Source organism: Dipodomys merriami, unplaced genomic scaffold (genome assembly GCF_024711535.1).
Source record: "Dipodomys merriami isolate MVZ:Mamm:240054 unplaced genomic scaffold, mDipMer1.0.p SCAF_20, whole genome shotgun sequence".
NCBI classification, from domain to species: domain Eukaryota; kingdom Metazoa; phylum Chordata; class Mammalia; order Rodentia; family Heteromyidae; genus Dipodomys; species Dipodomys merriami.
Window position 1 is genome coordinate 31,734,716 of NW_027203382.1, and position 24,486 is coordinate 31,759,201.

The 24,486-nt window shown below is 36.3% G+C and overlaps 1 protein-coding gene across 1 annotated transcript in view; it reads left to right on the forward strand.

Moving 5' to 3' along the window:
* Positions 1-3,252: 3,252 nt before the first annotated feature.
* LOC138833027 (A disintegrin and metalloproteinase with thrombospondin motifs 6) overlaps positions 3,253-24,486 on the forward strand; it is a 209,476-nt gene continuing 188,242 nt past the window's right edge. Inside the window, exons 1-4 of the mRNA XM_070031386.1 lie at positions 3,253-3,330; positions 11,292-11,665; positions 14,517-14,881; positions 21,783-21,951. Of these exons, the coding sequence (XP_069887487.1) occupies positions 11,569-11,665; positions 14,517-14,881; positions 21,783-21,951 (631 nt within the window). The 5' untranslated portion in view covers positions 3,253-3,330; positions 11,292-11,568. The remainder of the gene's footprint in view (positions 3,331-11,291; positions 11,666-14,516; positions 14,882-21,782; positions 21,952-24,486) is intronic.

Sequence of the window (24,486 nt, forward strand, 5' to 3'; positions counted from 1 at the left end):
TAGTAAATAGATTTTTAGCATTCTTACCATGCCAAAATAATTAAGTGTGTAGATAATGAATATGTTAAGTATCTTGGTTTTTTTATTGGATTTATTTACTATTTATTTCCTTAATTCTGCCAGTCTGGGAATCAAACCCAAGGCTTTATGAATTCTGGGCAAATGTTCTACCTCTATGTCATATGCTTAGTTTTTACCTGAGTAGCTTGATGATGATGATGATGATGATGATGATTGTGCTATTATTTGAAATTTATTGTTTCAAAATATTCTAGTGAGATAAATATATGAGATAAATGAGATAGGTCATGCTTTGACACTTGTTAAAACTGGATGTTGGCTATATTGGGGTATTTGATACATTTTTTTTTTTTTTTTTTTTTTTTTTTAGGGGTCCGGTCGTGGGGCCTGAACTCTGGGCCTGGGCGCTGTCCCTTAGCTCTTCAGCTCAAGGCTAGCGCTCTACCACTTGAGCCACAGCGCCACTTCCGGCTTTTTTTTTCTTTTTGCTTATGTGGTGCTGAGGAATCGAACCCAGGGCCTCATGCATGCAAGGCAAGCGCTCTACCACTGAGCCACCTTCCCAGCCCTTGATACATTTTTTCTACTTTTATGTATGTTGCAGTGTTCTGTAAAACATTTAAAATGTTCACATATATGCAGAGATACATTTAAACTGACACCTCACTAGTTTTACACTAATGATTTTTCACTGTAATATTCTTAACTCAGTGGTTTGGAAATGAGAAATCTGTTGGAAATTTTTCATTACTCTGTTTAGACACAGGATGGCACTCTTTGAATAAGTAATTAGCCAAAGTCCGCTTCTCAAAGAATAAGCTTTACAATGCTGCTACTTCTTAGGGCAGTTTATCTAGAGAGTAAAACATTTTCAGGCTTCTTATATTAATGATTAGTTCTCAATCCTTGACTTTTATGAGCTAGTTGCACCTATGTTTTGAAAAAAAATCAAGGAAGTCTAGTTAACTTTCATGTCTACTTAACAGGTGATTTTATGTAAAAAGAGTTCTGTGCTCTCTCCTTTTTTATTTTTTGGTGTTAACAATTATTGCTGAGTCTTAGCCACTTTTCAAATAATTTATACACACACACAGATGAGTCTTTATTTAAAACTGTCAGATGTCCACCATAGAACATATTCCTACAGTTTAAATGGCATTTAGCTCATCATACTGTTAAAGGTCAAGATGAGGACTATTAACCATGGACAAATGCTTTCTCCCCTTGGAAGGACTGCATTGTTGGACGTTCTTAATCTGATTTATGCCTTCTTTTTGCCAACTATTCATGGATCCACCAGAATACTTACACCTACAACTTCCGGCGTAGGTAGAGGAAACAAAAAATCAAATAGACAATAATGTTAGCAGAAGCTAGAAATTCAAGCTCTGGTATTTTTTTTTTTTTTTTTTTTTTTTAAAGAGGAGCAGTGGTTCAATTCTCCTTTCTGTTCCGGCCATGGGAAAGGGATTTGGTGCTAACCAAGGACTGGAATTTTGAAGCGTCCATCCCCGCCCCCACCCCTCCCCAACTTCAGGAGTTCTTAAAAGAGCTTCCGACCCCACACCCAATGGTCGAGACAGGTAAATGGTGCAGCAGATTACACCGCTGAAAGGCAACGTGCGTTCTGAACTATTTTCACTTTTTTTCTTCTTGTTTCCCATTTGTGTGCCAAGACTTTGTTTGCTTGCTTAGGACATGGAAAACATTTTGGATATTTTCGCTACAGCTTAATGCCAGTGGCTTTCTCCCAGCAGATGAAAGTGAAAGTACTACAATGTAGTGGCATTTTACCCTTCAAGGCTGGACTGGCAGCTGGTGTGCAAGGGGGAAGGGGGGAGGGGAGAGGGGGAAGGGGATTGGAAGCTTGAAGAACCAGTTTAGAGGTTTTGTTTGTTTATCTTGAGATCACAGCAGGGTTCCTGTTTTTTCCCCCCTTTTGGTAGGGAGGGGAGGGAAAAGCTGATTTTAGATTTTTTTTTTCATTAAAAAAAAAAAATAAGTACACACTTGTAGCCTTCCCGGTGGCAGTTTAAAACACCCGTCCGGCCTCACCCTCATCTGGAAATAATGGAATCTTCTTTCTTTCTCCTCCCCCCCCCACACTTTTTTCCTTTTAAAGCCCCACATAACCTAAAGTCCGTAATGATGGGAAACGTGCAGGTCTTCGTTTGGTTTACTTTCCTTTCGGTGGCCACCTTACTTGTTGAAGATGCAGGCGTTTTGCACACATGTTGCTACGGAGTCTTTCCGTCTGCCTGCTCCACTGATTTAAAATTTGGCGTTAAGATTCCTCAAAGGCAGTGCCTATGTGCAACTTCATTGTTTGGTTTGGCTTACGAAAATACCCAGAGCATGCCACTCCGGATTTTTAACAGTGACATCAGTCCATCCTCAGTCACTCATCTCTCCTTCCCTCTTTCCTTTCCCCAAGAAACACTAAATCACGAACCAAGCTAGAGTTTCTAAAAAGAGGTTTAGAGGAGGAGGGGAGGGTTGGGGGAGAAAAGAGAGGCGGAGTGGGTTAGGGGAGAGAGGTTACCGGGGCCAGAATTTCTCTCATTCACGGTGTGGAAAAGTTGACATTGTCTCTACCCTTCTGAATGGCTGGTAGTTGGTTACCCTGATTGTACCTCTACCTCCCTTCCCCCTCCACGTGACGACCCAGGACACATGCGCACCCGACGCAGCCCAGGCACATCTGCAGACTGACGTCAGTGTGCTCTGCCTCCGAGGAAAAGCTGCCAAATTTCTTCGCTGCAATCAATTCAAGTTGGCTGGGGGCCGGTAGTGAGATCTAGGGCTACTTCAACAAAACTTTGCTGCCCTTCCTGCTCCTCTTGTCTTCTTTTCTGCTGATACCTTTTGATGCTCTGCACATGTTATTTGCATAGCAAAGGCACTAAGCTGTCCAGGAAGAGAGGGCACCACTTCCATCCCCAATTAGCCTTTTCTCCTTTCTTTTCTTTATTTCCTTTCTTTTTTCTTTTTCTTTCTTTTTTTTTTTTTTGAGGGAGGAGGGAGAGAAAGGGGGGGGGGTGTTGCAAAGGCACATCTCAGGTTGATAGCCTGGATGTATTGGAGGCATCTCTTTTTCTGCCAAATCGGAAAGTCGGTTCTCTAAAGCCCGGGCTAGCCAGACTATAGGGTTTTATTCTGGCTGCAGAATAACTGGCTGGTGTGGTTTTGCAAAGGGGGGCAAAAAGGAAAAAAAAAAAAAAAGGAGAGGGAGTACGTGAGTCGTCCATTGCAATCTCTATTGTTTGAAACTTACTTTTTTTTTTAAATCAGAATTTGAAGATGAAAACGGTAAGGAAGACTTCACAATATTCAATGAAACTTTTTTTAAGGAAAAAAAAACAAAAGTTGTACTTTGCTTTCCTTCCTAATAATGCTTAGAAAACTAACACCCTCTTCACTCCTCTCTCTCTCTCTCTCTCTCTCTCTCTCTCTCTCTCTCTCTCTCTCTCTCTCTCTCTCTCTCTCTGTTTTATGGCAAGGAGTGAGTTTGACTGAACTCATTTTACAGATAGAAATCATTTTAACTCTAGACTACTCGGAAGTTGTGTACAATTCTAAGACTTGCAAGTATTTTATGATGCAAAATCTTTTGATTATATGAATATCCATGTTTTGTGAAGTGGTCGTTATTATGGTTATTTCGGTCTTTTAACTAATCACCAAATAGTGATGGAGAAAGTCTTAATAATAATCGTGTTTTATATAGTTTCCAGTTTTCTTAAGAAAAGCCTTCTGCATTTTATAGTTTCATGTCAGTGTCTTCAGTCTTCAGACAAGTGCATATTTTAGTGCCTGGGCTCAGAGAATAGTAATAATGTTCTAGCTATAGCCTGATGCCCTAGGATATGCTAAGCTCTTAATAGGCTAATCAAAGAAATGGAGGCGCGTGTTTTTGATTTGCTTTTGGCCACTTGGGACGTACTAGACTCATAGCTCTCTGGAGCCTTGTTTATCAGGGTATGTTTGTCTGTATATATAGTGTATAGGACCAAAGTGCAGGGATTGGTTGAGCGGGGGGGGGGGGGAGGCGGGGGGGAAGAAGAGTGCTGGAGGGAGTATTGGTAAACCTCTTTCTGATCATTTGTACCACAATATCTGTCTTTGATAATTTCCTCCCTTGTACTAGAGGCAAAGAGAGCAAGAGAGGGTGAGAAAGCGCGCTGAGAGGGAACAAGAGAGTGAGTTTCTTACTCTTGTTTTCATTTGAGCTGCCGGTGCAACGCTTTTGGGCCAAATGCCAACTGTCTGGGTCACACGCGTTTTATCCAAATAGATTTAGCGCTGCTGTCTGGAAATGGGCTGCTGAATGTTAACTTTAGGATCAACTCAACCAGGGCAGCTCAGACTGTTACCCGCTGTCTGGATGAAGTGGAATGGGGGTGTGTGTGTGTGTGTGTGTGTGGTGGTGGTGGTAGGGGGGTGATGAGCGTGTGCAGAGCAGGGGGAGGAAAAGGGAAACAGAACCAATGCTTGAAACATTAAAAAATACACTGAGTGTAATTTTCAACATGTTCTTTTATGGGCATTTTTTTGATGAATTTTTTTTGGTAAACATGTTGATCAGCTGAAACTTTTTGAAGTGAAACAGCATGACTGAAAGAAATGTAACATAAAATGGTTTAGTTGAAGAACAATAAGAAAATTAATTTTGGTGATAATTGCTTTCTGTGTTTTTACCACAGTGGTAACTGTAGTCTGGTTTATTTATTGCTTAAATGTGATCACTGTTTTTTCTTAAGAATGGCATACAGAGGCAAATAAGTAGATTTCAAATTCATTTATTTGTTACAAATGGCAGAATCTGTGTGGTGGTTTAAAATTTTGTGATTCCCAAGACCTGAACTGTTGTAGATACTTCTCATGTCTACCTTAATATCTGGGAGATGAATATTCCTACCCTTGTCCATTCTTTCCACTTCCTCTTCATTCCCTAGCAACCACTAGTAGCTACTAGTGGTCTATAGTTGACGTTTATGCCAAAGCTTGCCCTGGTTGTGATGTTAGTGACAGAATGAAAAGTGTTATTACATTAGGAAGGCTGAATGACAGATTTAGAATATTTGGGGGAAGGAAGGGAGAGTTATTGCTAGATATTTTATTGTGCCAAAGGTTAAAGTTGGTGATCAACTTTTACACTAAACTTAAGAAAGAAAATGTTTCTGTTTTCAGGAAAACGAGATATTTACCTTGTTATCTGAGGAAAGAAATTTGAGATATTATGTACTTTAGAGCCTTATTTTGGTAAATTTTGTTATTTTTGCTTTGGGCTCAATTTCTTTTCAAAATAGGTAAATTTTGAGCAATTTAAGTGTTTAACCACACCTTTTCTTGGAGACTAATCTCACAAAGTGTATAAATGATCCACAAACATTTATACTTTGAACCCAGTGTTTTTGTTAGCATATAGTAGGTAGAGAATACTTGAGAGAATAGACAGTGAAAGGAGAACTTAATTAAATATGTGAAAGGTACACGATATTATTGCCACTTCCATGGAGACAAAATTAGCTTTAAAATAAGTAAAGATTGATGAAAGAAATGGAGAAGGTTGCTAAATATCTTCTCTAGCTCCATAATAATAGTTCATGGAGAAAATTATTACTTAGCTACTTCCAGATCACTTGAGTGGGAAGTACCGATGACAGGAACAAGTCAAGCAGTAAACTTCAGCCAGGGAAAACTACCAAAGGAATTGCTGTACTGAAAATTGTCTGACTGTATTTTTGATTCAGGTAGTATAACTTTGATCTATGAAAGCAGGTAAATGATTCCCTAACTTTATAATTTTGTATTATGAAAAAGATCATATGTATAATTAAAATAAAATGGAAAAAATATATTTTTAAAAATTGAAATAGCTGTAAGTAATCACAACCTGAGTTCTTTGCAATTTACTTTAGTTTTTTTTTTTTTTTTTTGTCGGTCGTGGGGCTTGAACTCTGGGCCTGGGCATTGTCCCTCAGCTCTTCAGCTCAAGGCGAGCGCTCTACCACTTGAGCTACAGCGCCACTTCCTGCAATTTACTTTAAAAGACAATACAGCCTAATTGACTGAGTCACTTATCATAGCCAACTGTTCTACATTTTTTAGGAAAAGAGAAACATAAAACGACTTTTGAAGGGAGACCTTTAAAAAATGATGTACAATAAAATGAGGAGGGCTAACATTTATTTAACCATTAAAGTGAAGTATATAGCCACTGTATCAGGTGTAATATAATGTATCTTCTCAATAAATTTTTATTAGTTGTTGTCATCATGATTTTTATGAATGAGAAAACAGACCCTGAGAAGTTCAGTAATTTTGAATCAAACTAAATCAAATTGAAATCAAATTAAAAAGTATATGTTCTTTCCACACCATAGTAATACTTCGGCTATACATCTTAAAGGGTTAATGCATTGTGATTTCTGGACAATTGTCTGGTAATTTGGTATTAGTTTGAACTTTAAGAACTATATCAGGAAAAGTCAAATTCCATACATACTTGTTTATAATTCCTAGATGAACATTTCCAGCAGGTGTCAGAAAGTAGATTAATGCATTCTCTTGTATTGTATAGATGACTTAAAAGTGGTTAGAAAACTGGTTTTGGTTGAGTTCTAGCCAACTAAGCACTGATACATGTTGCTAATTTCATTCACTAAACTCTGAAGGCTTTGAAGAATGGGAAGAGTTAGAGCAGAAAGTGAGGGAGGAGGAAAGAAAAGACTCACAACTTCGAATTTGTTGAATGCTCTTAGAACAGGTACACTAGGCAGTGATGGAATAAGACCATAACTCTAGCTTGTTTAATTTCAGAGCTTCTAATTAGGCACCAATGCCCCTTTTACTGCAAATCTGGAAATCATGTTAATTTACTTTTGGACAAATTGTTACATATTGCATTTTCTCCTAATAATACTGCCTTAGTTTTGTGGGTTTTTTAGGACAGTTTTAAGATGGGTAAGAGTAAAGTTTGCAAAATTTGAAGATCGGGAATTTCTCTAGGGGGAAAAAGCAGTTGTTTCCCAAACCCACCGAATTATTCTGTAAGTTTGACATTAATTTCAGTAGCCAGGAAAATAGAAGAAAAGAAGTATCAATCTATCACCATTACTAGAAAATTGACTGAAATATGTTAATTCTAATTTTTTTCTTTAAAGGAAGGAAGTATACATAAAGTATATGAAGAAAGAATACTTCATAAAATACATGAAGAATCCAGTTAATGTAACTCATTATTACTCAAAACATTCTAGTGATTTGAAAAAATGATAATACTGAAAATAAATGTTCACAAAATAATAATTGTACTTTAGTACCCCATGGTTAAGTTTGGAGTATGGAGATTATATGTAAATAGGATGTAACCAAATTAATTGGGTGCTTTGTCATTAGTGTTACTGAATAATAGTGTGATTTAATAACTATAAATTTTTACCTGAGAAAAGATATATAATGCTTATCATAAATAAATTGTTCTAGGATTTTGAGATGAAACAATTTTGTAGTTACTAGATACTATTCACATTAATTGATATTATTTATGCTTGTGTGTGTGTGTGTGTGTGTGTGTGTGTGTGTGTGTGTGTGTGTGTGTGCGCCCGTGCGTGCGCATGTGTATGTGACTGCTGGCTTGAACACAGGGCCTGGGGGCTAATCCTGAGCTTTTTTGCTCAAGGTTAGCACTCAACTATTATAGCCACAGCTCCTCTTAGACTTTTTTTGGTTAACTGGAGATAAGGCTCATGGACTTTCCTGTCTGAGCTGACTTCTAATAGTGATCCTCCGATGCATGCCTCCTGAGTAGCTACCATTCTAGATTATAGGCATGAGCCACCAGCACCTGGTTTGCATATATTAACCTAACACATAGTGTGTGCAACTACTATTGAATGTTTAGTGTCCCAAACTGGAAATTTGACAACATACAGAAAATTTACACTTTTATGTGAAAATCTGGACATCCTTGTTTCATAGCTATCTATGATCTCTGTATCAGCTTGTCTATCTGGAAATCAGTGACTGTATTAGTTATCAATTGCTGTAAGACAAATTACCACAGACTATGTGACCTTAAACATCATGACTTATTTCACAGTTTCTATGAGCCCAGAGCCCAGACATGGCTTAGCTATGTCCTGTTCTTCAGGGTTTTCCATGAAATTGTAAGTAAAGTGTTGGCAAAGACTAGGTTTTTCTACAGATAACTTGACAGGATAAAGGTCTGATTTTTAAGCTCACTTATTAGAGTCAAGATTAAATTTCTTCTTTATGACTTCTCTTTTGCTAAGCAAGTGCGCTACCAGTAGAGTTGTGATCTTAGTTCAGGATTCAGTTTCTTCCCACCTTTCTATGGCCTCCATTCCTTGCTGGCGATATCAGGAAAGTGCTCTTATTTCTTTTCCTGTGGTCTTCCATATAACAACTTTCTCACCTAAGCCAACAACAGAGACTTGGGTAGCAAGAGAGAAGTCAGAATCTTCTAATCTAATCATGGGAGTAGCATCACCTCAATGTTGAGTTATTCTCAAGGTTAGAATTAAAAGTGTTCCAGAGAAGAGGATTATCATACTTGAATATCAAGGGGCACAATCACAGGTTCCATCAGAATCTGCCCAACCACGAGGCTAATAGCCTCTACTTTATGAGTGTGTTGTGAGTAAAGATGAAAAAAATAATGTGTATTCTAAATCTTTTGGTTTTGGGGGGGGCAGGGAGAGGTCTGTCTTTAAACTACCTTAGCAGATATTGGTTATTAACTTTCTTCACAGGAACCAAATTTGTTGTTTGTATTATTACAAATACTAGCTCTCTCCCCTTCTCTGGCCATCAACATCTTCTGGAATGTATTCTATTTGTAATGAGAAGCTTCAGCAATTTGACTTTATGAAATTTCATTCATTTCCAGGAGCTCTCACAAATGAGCCTTATTTCCCCTCTCAAGTTTTGTTTGATTTATCCTTCCCTCACCTACAAGTCATCTGATCCCTTCTATCCTATTTCCATAACTTCATTATGCATTTATAGGTCTGCTTTGAATTTTTTCTGCTATTTAGATTATGGGCTTCTCAAGGGCAAGGATTGTGTCTTAATCTTTTCTCTATCCCTTAAACCTTTCTGTATTCTGATGTTGTTCTTGTATTTTGAACATAGTGAGATAATAGTTTTGGTTAATGATTAGCTTTTCCAAGGTCTAGTGGCTTAATAACTTGTAGATGTAGATGTGGGGAGTTTTAAAAGGTTGTGGTTGTTTTATATGTTGTAATAACCAATATTTGTAGCACCACAGGGAATGAAGTGTTCCTTCTAAGTTAATGTTCTGGTTAACTACAAATATCCTTTTACATGCCTAAAATAGTTTTCTTAAGTCTTATTATTAATTAATCACCATCTATTCATCTGTTCATCACCTTTTTTAAATGAAAAAAATGTAGTAAGCATTTATTATAGCATAATCCTATGTATTAGAGTTCTAAGATAAAAGTTCTTTCTAAAACATTTTGTGTACTTTCTTATCTTAACAGTAATTTATCTTATTAAAAGTAGTTTAAGTTTTTGTTCCTGACTTTAGGCATTGTACTATGAAAATCAGATATTGAGCTACAATTCAGTTATAGTCACAAGAGATAGTATTGAATTATTAAAGAATGGTTTGCGTCTATCTTAAGTTGAATTGCTTTTAGCTTCTAAAACTACTTTTTTTAGTTTCATGTTCATTTTGAGGGACTGTTTTGCTGTTAGTGAGGTTGGTAGCTGAAAGTGAAGTATATGAGAAAGGACTTCCAATCTGTTGTGATACTTCAATAAAGTTTTAAAAATTTCTTTTCAAGTGCATTCTACAGTGTTGAAATTGCTTTATTTGAGTTGCTTTGTAAGTCATTTAAGGCTTTCAGATAAAATCAAGGCTTAGAGTAAATATGGTCCAACTTTACTTGAGTGTGACATTGTCTTAATGTTCAAAGACAGTTGATAAATATCACTGTATTTGTAGATATGTTTGTCAGAACAAAACAATAAAGCAGCACGATTTCTAGATATGAGTGAATATAAAAAGCATGTTAAGGAATAGAATTATGTACTGTTTATCAAGTACATAGAATGACCTGAGATATTGAAGTCAGTTTATATATATATATATATATTGCCAGTACTAGTGTTACTGGAGCTTGAACTCAGGGCCTTGTACTCTCTCTTGGCTTTTTTTGCCCAAGCCTGTGGCCCTGTCACTTGAGCCACACTGCCAATTCTGGCTTTTTTTTTCTTTTGTCAGTCCTGGGACTTGAACTCAGGGCCTGGGCACTGTCCTTGAGCTTCTTTTGCTCAAGGCTAGCACTTTACCACTTGAGTCACAGCACCACTTCCAGCTTCTTCTGTTTATGTGGTACTGAGGAATTGAACCCAGGGTTTCCTGCATGCTAGGCAAGCACTTTGCCACTAAGCCACCTGACCAGGTTGCACTTCTGGTTTTTTGTTTATTAATGGGAAATAAGACTTTTAGGGAGTTTCCTGCCCCAGGACTTCGAACTGTGATCCTTAGATCTTACTCTCCTATTTTTTTTTTACTTGTGTGTGTGTGTGTGTGTGTATGTGTGTGCTAGTCTTGGGGTTTGAACCCATGGCCTGTGTGCCATCCTGAAGCTTATTTGTTCCAGGCTAGTGCTTTACACTTGAACCACAGCTTTGCTTCCAGCATTTTGGTGGGTAATTGGAGAGACGAGTCTCACAGGTTTTCCTTCTGGGGCTGACTGCAAATTGTGACCCTCAGATTTCAGCCTACTGAGTGGCTAGGATTTACAGGCCATCAGTGCCAGGCTTTTTAAAAAAATGTATCCATTCATTGTTATCTTCAAAGTTTTTAAAAAAAGAGTTATTATTCTTCAAGTTCCTTCCCCCCTCCTCCCCTACTCCTTGTCCTGCTCCCCTCCTCCTTCTCTTCCTCTTCCTCCTACCTCTTCCTCCTCATTCTCCTTCTACCTTATCCTTCTTCTTGTGCTAAGAGTCAAACTTGCATTATCTATGTGTCCTAGTCTCAAAATTCCTTGACGTGGACTTTATTAAGTAGCTTTAGTATTTTCTTACTAACCATTAAGATTCCTAAATCTGTGTTTGAATTAATGAATATTTATTTAGACTCTAAAGATAAACAACTGTACTAAGTTAACTTGTAGTTATGTCTTTGGCAACTATTCAGAAATACATAGTAAATCGGTCCATTCAGGATAATTTCTAGTTAACTTAAATTTCTCTTTGTTTTGTTCTTCTAGGTTAAAAAACTGCCATATCTTAGTGACTGATCAACCTAATGCCTTGCTTGTGAAAACACTTATTACGATTATTCTCTTCAGTTTGGATTGAGAACATGAATCTGGACACAGAAGAAAGTACAGCATGGTGTAAAAAAGTATCTATTACACAGTGGAATATCTAACAACTACTTTGCAAGAAGCATTAAGGATATAATTGTTATGCTTCGATTTTGGTATGGTATTGACTCTCTAGCACATAGGTAGCCCTCCAATAAACGATCCAGTTTTCTAAATTATGGAAATTTTGTGGAAGACGTTGACTTGGATTTTGAGCCTCATCATGGCTTCATCAGAATTTCATAATGACCACAGACTTTCATACAGTTCTCAAGGTAGGATTTTTGCTTCCAAAACTTTAAAAAGAATATCACTAATAGTCATGTAAGGAACAATGCAGAATATTTTGCTTGGGTATAGAATTTCTATTGAGTGAAATAGAGGTGAAGCTCAGGCATCAGCTTTGGGCAAGAATTTTTTTTTTTTTTTAATGTGACAGGAATAGAGGCCTATTGAATAATTTCAGTGATCATTTTTTATATATTACAGACTACGAGAATCTGCTTAATTATCCTCCCAAGAGTCAATTTAATATCCAGTGGATTTTGAAGTTGACTAAGCTCTCTTAGTAAAATGAACTTTACAACTTTGGCGTGGGGTGGGGGGGTGGGGTGGGGGAGCAGATGGGATGGGATTGGAAGGGGAAACAAAGGAGGAGGCTACAATGCTTGATAAGAAATGTACTCATTATCTTGCCCATGTAATTGTAACCCCTCTGTATGGTATTTTCACAATAAAAAAAAGAAAATAGTATTATACCCTGCCCCACAAATTTTAATAACTTCATTTATTGCTAAGGTCATTTTCTAAGAGTATCCAAATGTTTATACTGTAGAAGATGAAAAAGTTAGAAAAGACCTTTTAAATATGGACCTTTGAGGAAAAAATTTTAATCTAAGGACTAAATGAGAATGGCAAACTCATTTTTCCCCCATATTCTAACCCTTATCATTTTAAACTATAGAGTATCTATATAGTTGAACTTTGTGTCATAGAAATGATATTAAGAGCTCTGGAGGTGTGGGTCAAATAGCAGAGCACTTGTCTGAAAATGATCTTAACAACAGAAATCCCACAAGTAAATATCATTTTGTTTTCCATAGACTAATCTATTCCTTATAGAATTATTAAAGCTATATCTTCTATATTTTCCCCATAAATGCATAAATGCATTTAGTGTCAATGAGCCAGGTTTTCAAGGGTGTTATAGAGTGATGTATGTAAGTCTATTAGATTATTGCTCTCAAAAGTAGATTGGCAGCTGGGGGCTGGTGGCTCATTCCTGTAATTCTAGCTACTCAGGAGGATCAGATCTGAGGATGATGCTTCCAAGCCAGTCTGGTCAAGAAAGTCTGTGAGACTTTAATCTCCTAAGAGCCAAAAGTAGAAATGTGGCTCAAGTGGTAGATCACTAGCTTTGAGCAAAAAAAACCAAATAAACAAAACAACAACAATAACAAAACTTTAGGGATAGTCTAATCCCTGAGTTCAAGCCCTATCACCAATATACTTACTCACACAAGTATGCATACACACACACACACACACACACACACACACACACACACACACACACACACACACACACACACACACACACACACAAGTAGGTCAACAAAGCCATGGATTTACTGTGAATTCTTATAAAAAGGAAATACAGCCAGGTGTTGATGGCTCATGTCTGTAATCCTTGCTACACAGGAGGCTGAGATCTAAGGATTGTGGTTCAAGTCCAGCCTACGCAGAAAAATCCATGAGACTCTTATCTCCAATAAACTACTCAGAAAAAGCCAGAAGTGGTGCTGTGGCACAAGTGGTAGAGCACTAGCCTTGAACAAAAGAAGTTCAGGGACCGAGCCCAGGCCCTGAATTCAAGCCCCAGGACTGGAAAAAAAAGAAAAGAAAGAAAAAGGAAGTAAATACTGAACTCATCCATTTCCATACGATTATGGTTTCATAGGACTTAATGTTTGTAAGATAAATTCCATAGAGACAATGAAGCCATGGGCAGACATTTGAGTTCTCTTAGTGGTAAACCTAGCTTAGGAAGGGATAATTAAGGAAGGAAAATATTAGGTCTGCCAAATTTTTAGTCATTCTGTTGATCTTAAAGAGTTTTGTTGAATTATAATCCACATAGCATATATTTCACCCATTTAAAGTTCAATGGTTTTTAGAGTTGTACAACCAATATTATATCAATTTCTGAACATTTTCATCACTCCATAAAGAGAGCCTTAGTAATCACTTCCAAATTTCCCCAGACTTTTCACACATGCTCTCCTGCCCAGTCCTAGGCAGTCTCTAAGTCTCTCTGTTTCTAGAGACTTTTTTACTATTAATATTATTATTAATATTAATTCTCTGTGTTATTTTGTGACTGGCTCCTTTTTAGTTAGCATAAAGTTTTTATAAAATGTTAGAAAATCACCTCAAGAAAGCATAATGCTTTTTTATTATTGCAGAATAATATTCCACTGGTAGACATGGACATTCTGATTAGTCATAGACTAATAGAAATTTGGATTATTTCTCCTTTTAGACTATTATGAATAATTTTGGCATGAGCATTCACAAAGGAGTTTTTATGTTGTCTGTTTTCATCTCTCTTGTATTTATACAGAATTGGTGGATCATATAGTTACTTTATGATCAACATTTTGACAAGTTATCAGACTATTTTCTAAAGTGGCTGCAGAATTTTACATTCCTAATAATTATTTTGTTTTTAAGAAATAATTTTTACAAGGACATAGAAATTCTACATAAATTCTTTTGGATAACTTTCAAAAGTGGGCTTCTATCGGAACTGAATCTCATTTTTTTACTTCTGTGTACTTTTCATTTTTTGTTTGCATGTAAATTTTTCATATTTTGTTTACAGTTAAGCAGTTGGAAGCCATGTTTTTAAAATTAAGGTTAGATAGAAAATTAGTACTTCCCAAATGAATTTAAGAAATAATATAAAACTCAATCTTTAGATTTTAAACCCTTATGGTTATATTATTTCATGCTTTCAATTGTGACCCACCTATAATGATGCATGGTGATTTATTTTGTTACTTCTGTTAAATTTTCTTTTCTTCCATGTACTTTTTCTGGATTCTCTACCTTGTGATTACAAAGAGGAATTCCTGACTTATCTTGAACACTACCAGCTAACTATTCCAATAAGGGTTGATCAAAATGGAGCTTTTCTCAGCTTTACTGTGAAAAATGATAAGCACTCAAGGAGAAGACGGAGTATGGACCCTATCGACCCACAGCAGGCAGTGTCGAAATTATTTTTTAAACTTTCGGCCTATGGCAAGCACTTTCACCTCAACTTGACTCTCAATACAGATTTTGTATCCAAACATTTTACAGTAGAATACTGGGGGAAAGATGGACCCCAGTGGAAACATGATTTTTTAGATAACTGTCATTATACCGGATATTTGCAAGATCAACGTAGTACAACTAAGGTGGCTTTAAGCAACTGTGTTGGATTGGTAAGTAGATACTATGATTTTAAATTTCTGATGGGAAAATAAGTTCATGAAGTAACTGTCTTTCCTCAGGTTTAAAACCATGTATATTGATGGTTTGAATAGGGAAGTAATGGACAGAAAATGTTCATTATTTCTAATGTTTTGCTTTTGATAATTTTATTCAAAGTGGTTATATTGCATTTTCATGGAATAGCTTATAAAACTCTTCATTAACAGTAGAGGAATGAGTGAAATCTCAGATTTCTTTTTAGTCTTAATTTTTTTTTTCTGGGCAAAATAATTTGAATTTAATGCATATACAAAACAGTCCTTGGCAAAGAGTTCCAGTGCAGTTTGTATATTATGGCAGGGAATCATAGCACTGATTTGCCTTTTATGTTATCTTTTGCTGGTAGCTAGCGTAGCTTAAACTTAATTCTAAGCTATTTATGGGCATCATTTCTTTGATACAGTGCATTTGAAATAATTTTTCCCAACATTTATGTTAAGATTGATGATAATCTTTCTTTAGAAATATATATAGAAAAATGTAGAAAATTTAGAAAAATGTATGTAGGGTTTATGACAAGTACTTGAGGTTAAAGGTACTTAAACAGAGTAACGGTTGTAGATCAAGTGTATTTCCAACTTTCTCTTTGGTTTTACCCTTTTCGGGCTTCTATAGATGGCTCATTAACACTCTGTGTAAAAATGTACATGCCTTACTTGTATTTGCAGAAATTGCTTTTCTTTCTTATACTAGACCTATATTCTTGTTTATACTTTAGTGTAATTATGCAATTACAGTTGAATTAAATATGTTTTTAACTTTAAATAGCTAGCAAGATTTTATATTGAAGACAAAATTTCACCGTATGTTGTAAGAATTTGTTCAAATTGTCCATATTCCTTAAATCTGAAATAAAAGGAACCTATATAATTACTTAGATTTTAAAATTTGGGTTTAGTCTTGACAGATATGTACATTGAGTACATTTATTGCTATATTTAAAAGATTTAGTTTTTGAATGCCAAATAAGTCTAAAACTTCTCTAAATATAATACTGTTAATTTGGCACTGATATTAACTATTGAGTTGCTAAGGGTGATGGATGATATATGCAGATTAGAATGAATTTCATTAGGAAATTTGAGGAAAGAACAGTGATTGAGATAGGAGTACAAATATGAAAGAGATAATGAAGATCTATTCAAAGACTGTAGCATCTGGGAATGGAGAAAGCTGAATGAATTTTTTTGTACATTTTGGTGAGAAAATTTAGATTTAGAGAAAATTTAGGTGTATCCTACTGATCTCCATTCAAATTCCTCTTAGTCAAAGGCCACTATTTAATTAACCACGTTTTAAATTATGTTGTACAAAATAATGTTCATTGACAGTCACTTTTAGTCATGTTTTCTCACCCATATTATTAGTCTTTACAACCCTTCCACCATATAAAGGACAGAATTCTAACAGTGCCATTTATTGTTTCAAGTATTGTCACATTTTATTTTGCTTATGTCTGGATTATGATTTTCTTATCCAGATTTTGTTTTCTAGAGTTTGTAATTATTTTTTCCTATGAGATGAAAATGCAATTTCTTTATCAGGTGACCATTATGTAGGGTTTATGTGTATTGCTTGGATATGTCCCATCTTTTTTTAATCTTTTTTAAAACCAAGTCTTACTACATCCTATCTGTACTTAAACTAGAGACTTCCTATCTTGGCCTCTGAGTGCTGGGATTAGAAATGTGTGTTATCCCACTCAGCTGAATTCTTATTAGAGGCATTTTTCTTGGATATTAGTTGGGCTACATCTCACATTTTACATTTTTTTTCTTTTTTTTTTTTTTGTCAGTCATGGGGCTTGAACTCTGGACCTGGACGCTGACCCTGAACTCTTCAGCTCAAGGCTAGTGCTCTACCACTTTGAGCCACAGTGCCATTTCTGGTTTTCTGGTAGTTGATTGTAGATAAGAGTCTCATGGACTTTCCTGCCTGGGCTGGCTTTGAACCGTAATCCTCAGATCTCAGCCTTCTGAGTAGCTAGGATTACAGGTGTGAGCCACCAATGCCTGGCACCTTTTTTGCTTTTTTGAGTTGCCATATCTTCCTCTTTCTGAGTTTATATCCTGATTTATTGGGAGAACACCTTCAAATAATTATTTCAGAACAGATGCCTCCGAAGTAAACTTTTGTGAGTCCTTGTCTATTTAAAGTGACTTTCTGTTGTCCTCATATTTTAATAATTAGCTGAAGGTGGATTTCTAGGTTAATAAAATCATTTTCTTTAAGAGCTATGGATGGTGGAATTGGGAATGGGATATATTGGGCATCATGCCTGTAATTATGCTGGTGCTCAGACCTGTAATCATAGCTACTTAGGAGGCTGAAATCTGAAGATCATGGTTCAAAGCCAGACTAGCCAGGAAAATCCAGGAGATTCTTATCTCCAATTAACCACCACTAAGCTGGAGTTGATGCTGTGGCTCAAGTGGTAGAGGCTAGCCTTGAAAATAAAGCCGAGGACCAGCGCCCAGGCCCTGAATTCAAGCTCCAGGACAGGTACAAGAAAAAAAACAACAATGGTTCACACCTGTAATCCCAGCTACTTGGGAAGTGGAGATAGGCGGACTGCCGTTTGAGGTCAGCTGAGGCTAACAGTTGGCAAGACCCTATCTTAACCAGCAATCTGGAAAATAAAACACTGAAACTTGTTGAAGTTGTTTTACTTAATTTTTTTTGTCAGTTGTGGGGCTTGAATTTAGGGTTTAGGTACTGTCTCCTTGATATTTTTTGCTCAAGGCTAGCACTCTACCACTTTGAGCCACAGTGCCACTTCCACTTCCATTTTTCTGGTGGTTAACTGGAGATAGGAGTCTCATGGACTTTCCTGCCTGGACTGGTTTCAAGCTAAAATCCTCAGATCTCAGCTTCCTGAGTAGCTAAGATTATGGGCATGAGTCACTAGCACCTGGCTTTTAAAGTTGTTTAAGCATGGGGATTAAATAAGATTAGGGAATGCAAAAGAAGGATGCATTGTATCACAGTATGTTATACACACATATGGAAGTATCACAATGAATCTTGCCCCAGTACTATTAATATATACTAATTATGATGATTATTTTTTAAAGAAACAACAAGCGTGGTGTGATGGTTCATACCTATAATACCCAGCTATAAATAGGAGGCATAGGTAGAAGGACCATGGTCCAAGTCTAGTCTGGGTGCAAAGGTTAAGACTACCTGAAGAATAACTGAAACTAAAGGTTTGGAGAATCTCTGGTTGTAAAGCATTTGCCTGATGAGTTGCAAGGCCCTGAATTCAAAGTTAGTACTGTCATCTCTCTCTCTATATATATATATCTATATCTTTAGAAAACTAGCTTTAGAAAAATAAAAATATTTAAAGGTCTAAAATTTGTAACTTTCTTTTTGACGGCAATGGGGTTTAGATTCAGAATCTCATGCTTGTTAGCAGGCACTCTACTAAGAGCTGTGCTTCTAGCTCTTTTCTCTGCTGGTTATTTTTCAGATTGGATCTTGGTTACTGTCTGGGTGTTTGCCTGTACTTTGATCTGCTGATTTTAAGCTTCCTGTCATAGCTAGGATGACAGGTGCTTGCCACCACTTCAAGCTCACTTAATTGGGACTGAGGCTCTTGGACATCTGGGCCTAGGCTTTCCTGGAATTTAATTTTCCTAATTTCAGCCTTCCAGGTAGTGAGGATGACATGAATGAATGTACTACATTGAGTGGAGAAGTGGTCTCACAAACTTTTCTGCCTGGCTTGGCCTTAATCTGCCACCCTCCCTATCTCAGCCTCCCAAGTAACTAGAATTACTTACATAAGCCTGTTAAAATTTTAATTTGTAAAAATTTCCCGTAATGAAAGACTATTCTGAGTTCTTTGAGATTTCTTCAATTGCGGCTTATGATTGAATACTTCCTTGTAGCACAGCATCTTCTGTCATATCAAAGGCATACAAAGAACATTTGGCAAACAAACAATATTAGAAACAGCCTTTAGAGGATAAGAAACTGGTGGTTAAAGCTCCAAGTTCAACCCAGTGAGTTTGTTGTTTAACTTTGCTCCAAAACAAAACAAAACAAAAACAAATAAACAAAAAGAACTTTGCTCCATCTCCACTTCTCATCTGCAAAGAGGAGCTGACCATTGTACTTACACTGATGTGTTATTTAGATTATGCAAGATAATGTGTATAAACATGAAATCTCTAGATTTCCCATTCAGGGTTAAATTTTATATAATTTTAAATTTTAATTTAAAAATTTAAATTTTGTTTATTGAGTTTCTTGCCTGGGACCTTTCAACTTTCCCTGATCTATTGTCACAGGCCAGCATGACTTTGTCCTGGCCTTTCTGGGATGTACCCTAGACTCCATTTCCTACACTTCCCTCTAATCAAAATGCTTACTGATCCTTGCCCTTTCTTCTTCCTGAACTATATTTGTTAATATAAGTGGTAAAGTAATTCATGTTCAGGTACTAGAGTTTCTTAATGGCATATTATGTTATTTCTGTTTGCATTTGCACTTAATATGGGACAATTACCCATAAACTAGAGAAAACAGTGGCAAAAATAATAGAAATGACTAAAGCATGTGTTTTGTTTTGTTTTCCCACCTAGGCTGCAGGTGATCACCAATTTCATGTCTGATTATGTCATATCTTTCTTTCCAAACATAAAGGACTTAAAAAAATTATCTAAACAGAATTATGAAGATTTGAATTTATATAGAATTTAGAGATTAGCAGGTCCAGAGATTTTTAACTTTTTTCTTTTTAAAGCAACAAACCCTTTCTCATATGAAATGTTATGTGGAAACTGAATATACACATTAATAAAAGCACGTCTGATGCTAAGCCCAGGAATTCAAGTCATGTAGCTCTCCCTTTGTTGTCTAGGGCAGCTCCGGAGGGCACTTTCTTGGACCTCCTTAGGGCTCCCTAGTGTGCTGTTTTAAAACCAGTAATTTAAACCAATGCTTTCATTTTTCCAACTGAGGAAATAAGCTCAGAGAATCTGTGTTTTATCTGGTGGTGATGGGTGGTTAGATTAAGAGACATCCTTACCAGTGCCATACTTAGGACAACATGTAGGTAGACAAGAGTTGAAGTTAGCATCTGTTTGTTTTTGGAAGTTTTATTCTTGGTGCAGAGAGCTTTGATGATCATATCTCTCGTCATCAATAAACTTTTATTTGAACTAACACATATAAGATACTTTCTGTGTCTATAACTGATTCTGAGGATTATAGGATATAACTTTTTCCCTGAAGAAAGTTAACAGTCTAGTTGGGAAGATACCACTTCCAGTTGAAAATTTACACTGAAGTTAAATAGAAAAGATTTGAGATGTAACAACAAAGTATGGCATTAACTGAAAAGATACGATACTTACATTACACTCTAGTGGAGCTCAGAGGAGTGTGAAGGCACTCCATTTGGCCTAGAGAAGCTTTTTTTTTCTAAAGAGGAAATATGACTTAAGAGTGGGACTTGGCTAAGTAAATAGGTATAAGGTGATAGAATACTGTGAATAACAGCAAGGTTCTACTTGAATTTTAGCTCCCTTTCTTTCCTTTCTATGATACTGGTGAGTTCCTGACCTCTTGAGATTGTTAATTCATTTATGATATGGGGATGTTTGGGATGTATGTTAATTAAGGACAAATTAAATCTCAAAATATTAATGATTACAACAATAGTTTATTTTTCCCTTATATCAGTGTTTATGTTAATTAACTTTCCAAGTGATCACTTAGAGGCACAACCTTTTTTCTTTTTTTCAGATCAGGGCCTGGATGCTGACCCTGAGCTTTTTTGCTCAAGGCTAGCACTCTACCACTTTGAGCCACAGTTCCATTTCTGTTTTTTTTTGTTTTTTTTTTTTTTTTTGGTGGTTAATTAGAGATAAGAGTCTCACAGACTTTCCTGCCCAGGCTGGCTTTGAACTGTGATCCTCAGATCTTAGCCTCCTAAGTAGCTAGGATTACAGGTGTGAGCCATTAGTGCCCACCTTTGCTTGGCTTATTATTTTGCTTGTCACTTGAGCCATATATCCAGTTTTGGCTTTTTGCCATTTCATTGGACATAAGAAGATAAGAGTCTCTAGGATTTGTTGGCCTGTGCTGGGTTTGAACCTCGATCCTCAGATTGCAGCTTGTAGAGTTAAGATTACAAGCATGAACCACCAGTACCGGACAGTCCTGTTTTCACTTCTACCTCCTCTGTGTCTTTAGAGTACTTTCCATATACACTTTCCATATAGCAGGCAAAAATAGGAGTGAAAAAGTATTTAGGTTCTGGATTTGAAGGTGTTGTACAGAGCTCTGCCCTTTTTTTTTTTTTTTTGATCGTGGGGCCTGAACTCTGGGCCTGGGTGCTTTTCCTCAGCTCTTCAGCTCAAGGCTAGCGCTTTACCACAGCTCCACTTCTGACTTTTTCTGCTTATGTGGTGCTGAAGAATCGAACCCAGGACTTTATGTATGCAAGGCAAGCACTCTACCACTGAGCCACCTTCCCAGCCCCCTCTGCCCAGTTTTACTAGCTGAAACTTAATCACCAAGCTATGTCTATACACAGAAGATATAGTCAAGTTGGAAAGGAAATAAGTTTTGGAGTGCACTGCTGCCCCACACAATGTTTTGAAAACCTGAGGAAAATAATGTAAATGATTTGCTTTGTATAGTTTATAGCTTTTTAAATAATAAGGAAATGTATATGATGTCTTACCAAGAAAAGATAATGCACTGAGTGCTTAATTAATGTATACTTTTAACCACCTGGTTTTGGAGTTATCAATTTATTTTTGGCTTTTGTTAATCATAAAATCTAATATTTAAAATGATTCTTCTTGATAAATTTGTTGTTTCTTTTCCTTTTAGCATGGCATTATTGCTACAGAAGATGAAGAATATTTTATTGAGCCTTTAAAAAATACCACAGAGGATTCTAAGCATTTTAATTATGAAAATGGCCATCCTCATGTTATTTACAAAAAGTCTACCCTTCAACAACGACATCTCTATGATCACTCTCATTGTGGGCTTTCAGGTGAGTGTACAGTCTTTGAGAAACATACTGAATCATTACTGACAAGTATCAGAAGAAATAATAAATACTTTTGGAGAGTCTCTGAGAAGTAGTTAGAATATAATCCACGTTAAAAAAGAACTTTTTGGTAATATTTACAGCTTTCACACACAGATATTTCATAGTATTCTGCACTTGTTGGTTAGCCTTATGTGTTCTTGCTAGTAAGAGGTATCTAAATTTAATAAGCCTAACTCCTGAATAAGACTTGAAGAGTCTTAAGGAAGTACTCAAAAGGTAATGATAACATTGAATTAGGAGACTATAGAAATACATCATTGGAACAACAATAGACTTGAGTAGACAAGTAAAGCTTCATGAAAGAAGTAACTTCTCTGGTGAGCATTAAAGGAAAAGGGAAGGTAATTAGACAGGGCTTTTCCCTGGGATGCAGCATTTTACAACCCTCCAGGGGAATGATGAAGTCTAGAAATGGACAGTTCCTATAATGGGCACTAGAATGTGGGTTGAAGAGACAAGACAGACATGAAAGGCTCCTAAGTTATATTAAGGAGTCTGTACAGGCTGGTTATGTTAGAAACCCATTTTTTATGTTGAAGGGATGAAATAATCATTTTTATCCAGGTGCTGGTGGTTCACACCTATAATCCTCGCTACTCAGGAGGCTGAGATATTAGGATCAAGGTTCAAAGTCAGTCTGTGCAGAAAAGTCCACGAGATTCTTATCTTCAATTAACCACCCAAAAGCTGGAAGTGGAGTTGTGGCTCAAGTGGTAGAGCACTAGCTTTGAGCAAAAAAACTCAAGGATAGCACCCTGACTTCAAGCCCCAGGATTGGCCCCCTAAAATTATATTTGTGTCACAGAAAGACTGTTCTTGCAGTTGTGTGGAGATTGAATTTGAGAAGAATAAGATTAGAGGCAGGGTGTTAGGGAATGTTAGTCTAAAGATAGGACATAGAATAGCATCATCAAAGGATCATGGGCTCTGGTGTACTTTTGGACAGATTTCCAAACCTCTTTGGGAGCTCATCTTAGCACACATTATTTACTCAGTCCAATTATATTTTCATTATTATTGCTATTATTATTATATTACTATTATTACTATTGCATTATTATTACTCTAAACTACTATTTCTTGTAGTTTAAAAGCTATTACATTTTTCAAATTGGATTTTTCTTTTCCATTTTTTGAAACTTTTGTTCCAGAAGTTGCAAATAGGAACAAAATATTTCAAGGGCAGATTTCAACTCACTGTAAAGTAGAGTTCATCAGCAAATCAATTTAGAATAAAATGCAATGATTGCCCTTTCAATCAGGGAAAGCATTATCCGTTGGTATCTCTCCATATTTTTTGTTTTCCTCCATGTTCTTCAGAGGGTCATTTCCTTCTTAACTGTTTAAATGGTCTTTTGAATTTATTGTTCAAGTAATTTATTACTTTATTATTATTATTATTATTATTATTATTATTATTATTATTATTATTATTATTGTACTAGGTTTGAACTCAGGGCAGATACTCTGCAGCTTGAGTCATGTTGCTAACCAATTTTTGTTGGGAGCTAGAATCTCCCCTTTGCTTGTTTGGCCAGGTTTATGATTCTCCCATTTATGCTTCCTATTACGGTTGGGGTGAGAAGCATGTAGCATCAGCCCAACTTGCTCTGTTGAGATCTGCGTTTCATGAACTTTTTTGTCCTGGCTTTGAACTGCAATCCTGATGTCAGCTTCCTGAGTGCACAATTTAGTCTTAAATAAGGTTTATAAATCTCTTCGGTCAAGTGCAGTGGGTTCACATCTGTAATCCCAGCTACTTGGGTGATAGTGTTATGAACTTGTAATCCTAGCTATGCATGAGGCTGGCCCAGACAAAGATAGATCCCCTACTTGAAAAAGAACTAAAGCAAAAGAGGGGCATGGCTTAAGTGGTGGAGCATTTTTCTGCTAAGTATAAAGCCCCATTTTGGGAAGTTTGCATCCCACTACCACTAATAAAAAAATATCCATTAGGCTTTTGATTTTGGAAGGTTTTTGTTTGTGAGGAAAAGTTGATATTAGAAAAGGCCACTTAAAGTAAATCCATTTAAAACAAAATTCATTAGTAAATTAATAAGGAGGCTAGATTGAGTCTTTAAATAAGGACACTCAAGCATATGGGGGAAATATTGATGTTTAATAAACTTTAGTTTGTAGGTACAGCAATATATAAATTCTTTCACAATGCAAGATTCATTCATTCATTCATCTATTGAATTAATGTGCACATACTGCCACTCAAGGCTGGCACTCTATCACTTGAAGCCATGCCTCAGATTCTTTATTAATTATCTTGATAAAATTTTCCCATACTAAAATATACTTTATTTTATGACTGTAAATAATTTGCAGTTCATCCAGGAAGTGTTTAAAATTTCATCATATTCTGAAAGATACCTTAGTCCTTTGATATCCAGAATGTTTTATTTTAAACTACCTATTGCATTTTTCTAACTCAGGTAGAGTTTATTTTCTACATACTTCCAAATCCAT